The 5,771-nt window shown below is 32.7% G+C and overlaps 1 protein-coding gene across 2 annotated transcripts; it reads right to left on the bottom strand.

The window, feature by feature from the left end:
• Window positions 1-1,561: 1,561 nt before the first annotated feature.
• On the bottom strand, window positions 1,562-4,038 carry LOC149561257 (cytochrome P450 716B1-like). 2 transcript variants are annotated; one of them, XM_089825038.1, is made up of 3 exons: window positions 2,799-4,034; window positions 2,109-2,296; window positions 1,562-2,018 (listed from the first exon to the last, which is right to left on the bottom strand). In XM_089825038.1, the coding sequence occupies exons 1-3, from the start codon at window positions 3,817-3,819 to the stop codon at window positions 1,725-1,727; spliced, it is 1,503 nt and encodes a 500-aa protein (XP_089681164.1). In that variant the 5' UTR covers window positions 3,820-4,034; the 3' UTR covers window positions 1,562-1,724. The 2 variants fall into 2 exon arrangements, with proteins under 2 accessions (XP_089681164.1, XP_089681165.1); XM_089825039.1 differs by having other exon boundaries at window positions 1,864-2,001; window positions 2,799-4,038.
• Between the last annotated feature and the right edge of the window lie 1,733 nt (window positions 4,039-5,771).

Raw genomic sequence — 5,771 nt, forward strand, 5'->3', positions numbered from 1 at the left:
AAGTAGTATATTTTCCTTTATGAACCAAAATTGTCTAGGTTTCAATGGGAGCCCATGAAGTTTCCCTAGACCATGAGGTTATTAAGGGACAATATTTAATCCTATGGTCCTTCATATGGCATCATAAATAACTATTTGATAAATTTATATAAATATATTTTTGTGAAAAGGAGCGCTAACCAAATTGAATTTCCAAGGACTCATTAAGATCGCGAGGAAGATCAATTCCAACAGAAACCTTTTTTAAGGGTGAGTATGGTAAAACTTGTCATATACTTGGCAAATGAAACAACCAAGGGACTGAGAAACATTAGTGAAAAAAGGTCAACGAGGCAAAGGAAAACCTTATAATTCAACCCACATAGGAACTTTAAGTTTCTTATCATCAGAGACATGAAAGTCCTAGGGCCGAGGTTGCCAAATTAAAAGAGAGCTTCAAATAAATTAGTGAATGTTTTGAAAAACAACATCCAAGTTCAAAAGGGTTCCCAAATTGTAAAAGTTAAAAAGCTTTAGCGAGGTTTTGGATTCTGTCAAGGAAAACCTAGTAAGGGAGATAAGACTTGGAAATCGAAGCCTTGAGAACACATTCAAAAGGAATTTTTCCAACAAAAAAAGCCAATAAATGTATGATTTTCAAGCCATTCACTAGATCGATCAAAGTTAGAAACTAGTGATATGATATCTAGGTTAGAAGGCTTACCTTGTGGAAGATCTTGGGAATGAATTCCTTGGGATGCTTTCTTGGACAATGAGCCATTTACTTCAATGAGCAATAGTTCAGCAAAAATAATATTATTTCTACTAAGAGTGATTAGAGCCATTTTATACAATCTAAATTTCATTCAAGAAATGCAGTATGCACATAACCCTAAGCTAGGGAATGCAAAAAAGTATGCAAGTAAAGAGGCATGCACAAAGAGACTTGTCGAGAACTCATTTTAAGATCACAAGTAATCTAATTATGATCCTTACTGTACATATTCATTTATTTATATTATTTTATTTAATAACATTTTTGTGTTCAAACATAAAAGATAAACTTAGGAAAATGAAAGGAGATGACCATGGATATGACATGTTTTGAAGTATATATTTTTAATTTTTTTTGGAATTCAAATAAGTAGGATATAGGAACACAAGGATTGGGACTCAAGTAAGTATTGTACAAGAATAGATTGATTTAGAATGTCTATATTTCCTCAAAAATAAAAATAAAAAGATACAAGAGGGAATTCAAATATCTAGAAGCGATATAAGAAAAAATCTTTGAAGTAAATAATAAAGATGGATACTTGTGCAAATTTTTTTTTTTTTTTTGTTCAATCCAAAGACAACAAGAGCTATAATGTTAATTACATTTCTAATTCTTCTACAAGACCCCATGCATTGTCTTAACAATAATATATATAATATAATATTTATAATTAATGCAACACCATTTCATCTCTATCTTAAAAGATGTAAAATTTCTTGTAGAAATACAATCAATTATAAACCATAACATACTCCAAATAAAGCATGACATAATCAAAAACAAGGCATCGTGAATAGACTATAATTTACTATAAGATAATTGATTATATCTATGTTAAAATTAGAGTTCATATCAAAAGTCTTATTCAAAGATAAGAACATTATAAATAAAGAGAATTGAGGACAATATACAAATGGCCATTTTATTTTGTCTATGTACTTATCCTTACCTATGCACATCAACTTGTTTACGCCACTGGTTTAAGCCTCAAAGGCAAACCATGTTTGGGTTGAGGATTGAATGGGATGCTAATTGGTTCATCAGGCTCCATCAAATCCCAATCATATCTCAACACAGAATGGTACAGAAATATTTCCATTTCTATCTTTGCAAATTCTTTCCCAGGGCATATTCGATTTCCTTGTCCAAAAGGAATGTTGGAAAATGGTTCATGTCGCTCATTGAAACGTTCTGGAGAAAACTCTTTTGGATCGTCAAAGTACTCCTCTTTGTTACTGGTTTGTCTGATAGAATAATGAACCTACAAATCATCAATATAAAATTCTTTGATTTAAAAGAGTTCGGTATAATCTCTATTACACATAAAATATATAAATAAATCAATACACACCTTCCACCCCTTTGGAATTGTATAACCACCATAGACAACATCTACTTTGGCTTGCTTGAATCCTCCAATTACAGGGGGCACAAGACGCATTCCTTCTGATATTACATTTTTCAAATAGTCTATGCCTTTAATCTCATTCCAAGTAAGAGGTTCTCCTACTTTCTTGCTATCTTTCAGCCTTTCACAGTCTGGATTTCCTCAATATATTAAAATGGATACAAGATTTTATATTAGTGAAATTTCACATAATCTATAATTTGATTTCATATCCATACTCTCAGATTTCTACAATTTAGCTTAAATTTTTTTTTTAAAATACTAATTATGGAGTGACATGTGTCAAATTAGTGTGGAGCTTTGACATAACAAGAGCTACTCTTGTTAATCCTTGTAGAATCTGTTTTCATTTCACCAATTCATCAACATGATAACAACTAAACAGTGACATAAAGAAATCAATCTTAATTTTAAGATTAAATTGTACATAAAATTTGGAACAGCTATCTTCTAGACAAAATATATCTTTCATTAACATTTGAAAAATCTAAAATACAATTGATTTTCTTGAAACTTTCAGTATTTCTTCTTTATGATACCGAACATAACAAAATTGAAAAAAAAAAAAAAAAAATTAACATCTGAGAAATTGACTTTTATACTTCCGTAGGAAAGATAACCGAAAAGTAGTACCTTTGCGAAGGCGTTGCAAGATGTGTGGACAGAGGGAAAGGTGCTTGAGAATGGTGGCCAAAGCGGAGGCAGTGGTATCATAACCTCCATTGAAAAAACCCATCAAGTTGTCTGCAATCTCCTCGTCGCTCAAGCAACACTCGCTTCCCGCAGCCTCTTGCATCCTCAAAACCATGTTCAGAAAGTTTTCTTCATCTTCTTCAGTCTTGCTCAAACTGGTTTTGCGCAGATGGATCAGCTGAGCAATCTGAGCAACAATGGCCGCGCGAGCGCGCTTAGCCTTGCCAAAGGCGGTCCAGGGAAGATCGAGAGGGTGAGAAAGAAGCCCAGCGTTGAAATCATGAAAGTGCCGCCTAAAGCTCTCCAGCTCTTCTTCCCCAGCCTTCAACCCCATGAAATACTCCGCCGACATACACAAGGCCATTTCCCTCAATTTGCCATGGGCGTGGATGACGTGGCCAGGACTCCAGTCAGAGTTCAGATGATGGAGCACAAACCTTTCAAACCGCCCAACGGACTGTTTTAGGGTTTCAATCCCGAGCATGGAATGTATGATCCGGCGCATCCTCTTGTGGTCGGAGCCCTCTGTAGTAACCATGGCGTGCTCTCCGACCAGAACTCTGACGGATTTGGGCCAGCTGTTTCTGAACAGCTTGTTTTCGTTGATCAGGACGAACTTGTTCGCCCGCGCGCCCAACATGACAACTGTAGGGCTGCCCAGAATATGGGTTGTGAAAATCCCTCCGTGTTTAGCGTACCTTGTTTCGTACCAGACGTCCAGATCGAGCAGGTTACCCCATGACCTCAGGTAGTCAAGGGATTCTCCCAAATAAGGGAACCCAATCTTTCCTGGAGGTAAGGGGGGCATATTTTTTGTAGCTTTGAGTCTAATGGTCGCCCAGAGAATTGGAGCATAGAAAATGACACATGCATATGCTATGCCAACAACGATAAAGGCAACCGTTGCAGCTGCTCCCATGGAGATCAAGCTGCCGTTGTCTGGAGTCCAAAGCAAAGGCATCTTCTATGAGAAAACTGCAGTTATTTAGAATTTACAGTCTTCCAGACTGTTTATATGGATCATTGGGGTTTGTGGTCAACTGTTGTAAGATATAATTAAGTACGGCCGACTTTACATGAGTGAATGCCATGGAATGAATTATATAGTGATACGTGTTGGGACTGAACTCCGAAACAGACGGATGCTATTTGATTCGATATGGGTCGGGTGGACAATAAATTAATTATATCTAGTACATTCAACTCGAACGGGTTAAACACCACACACTCAGGCTTGATTCCTAGTGCAACAGTGTTAAATAGTCAAATTTTGACTTACTTTTTCAGGGATAATTTATTCCTTAGTGTGTGATGTTTAAGGCTGCCCCAATCCAACTCCTTTGACCTAAGGAGGCTTGCATACACTCTAAAAAATCAGCACTTTCTAGATTATTTTGAAAAAATTAGCACTTTCTAGATTATGCTTCCAATCTCCCAACACTTTCTTAGAGTAATCTTCTAGTTTCTAGATTTCTCTATCAATAAACAAATTGATTATAAATTATGATTATAAATTAATGAAATGGCCCTATGATCTATAAGCCTAACTTGGGTTTCCAATAGGGTCACGGGTTTTCCGATGTAGAAGAAAAACATTGAAAATAACATATTCATCATTTCCTTATTGAATGATCAAAAGCTTCATTTTCGTGAGTACAAAACTACACTTATTATAGATTTGTTAAAACTATTTTTAAAACAAGGGACGTATGTGCCAAAGTTCCTGCCTTCATGTTTTTATAGTTGACTGAAGTAGCTTTTGCAATGATCTCTATCTTATCAACTCCTTTGTGTTTTACTGATGGAAACTTATGGCTCAAGATTAATTTTTTCTGTTTAGACTAATGGAAATTGTTGAAGTGTCTTTTAGAATGGAAACATTCATAAAAAAATTTATATATATACAACTAAGCTAGTTTTGATATCAAAGATGCCTATGGCCCAATGGATATAGTGTTATATGAAGAGAGAGCTAAAAGAGAGAATGATATCTTATTATAAGGACAAGTAAAGGTAGAATAATAGAGAGAGTTAAACAGAATTTTAAAAATATTAATAATTTTATTATTTTAAAATATATATAAATAACAATAAAATTTATATTATATGAATGAACTACTCATTTCTACCTATTCAATTATAAGTTAAAATATTTAATTTTTAAAAATTGTTGATTACTTAAATCAAAGTACCAAAATATGTAGTAAGTTTAAGGGGTAGTATTAATGATATAAAAAAAATTGAGCAAAATTCTAAAATTGTAGAAGATAATAAATGTGTTTAAAATAAGAAATATATTTAACTCTATACTTGATTAAAATATCTATATTTATATAACATCTTACAAATTACAAAAATAAACATCAATGTAAAAATAGTAATAAATATATTTAAAATAAGAAATATAAAACGTTGAAGTCTATATTTGAAATTGGTAAGGAAAATAGATAGGAATAGTTTATATTGATTAGACATATTTGTGAGGTGGAAGATAATAAAAATGAAATTGTTTTTCAAAAAGTTTATACACTTTCACAAATGTGAAAAAGATAAAGTTGCAATTAATTCATTCATTAATAGAGGTGTTAGAAAAATAGTTTTTTTTTTAAGTTTATCTACTTGTCACAAATGTAGAAAAGATAAAGTTGCAATTAATGCATTCATTAATAGAGGTGTTAGAAAAAATGTTTGTATTTTTGTTGAAGAAAAATGAATTTTTTCATTGCCTTTTTCATCATGAGCCAATACAATTTTTTTTTAATTGTATTTTTCAATTTAAAAAAATACAAATTAATATAGCTTTTACAAACATTAGTATATCTTGAAATTTTTTAGATTATGTAATTAATATGGAACGTCATGATTCCATTAGTTTCTTGCCAAACAATCATTCATTTCAAAGATATTTTTAAG

This window comes from Cupressus sempervirens, chromosome 4 (assembly GCF_028749045.1).
Source record: "Cupressus sempervirens isolate cs-2001-9-10 chromosome 4, ASM2874904v1, whole genome shotgun sequence".
NCBI classification, from domain to species: domain Eukaryota; kingdom Viridiplantae; phylum Streptophyta; class Pinopsida; order Cupressales; family Cupressaceae; genus Cupressus; species Cupressus sempervirens.

Coding starts and splice junctions, on each gene's coding strand:
- LOC149561257 (XM_089825038.1), bottom strand. CDS start 3,819: ATGCCTTTGCTTTGGACTCCAGACAACGGCAGCTTGATCTCCATGGGA. Junction 2,297..2,798: donor CTTGCAACGCCTTCGCAAAG/GTACTACTTTTC, acceptor GAGGAAATCCAG/ACTGTGAAAGGCTGAAAGAT. Junction 2,019..2,108: donor CAATTCCAAAGGGGTGGAAG/GTGTGTATTGAT, acceptor GATGATTTGTAG/GTTCATTATTCTATCAGACA.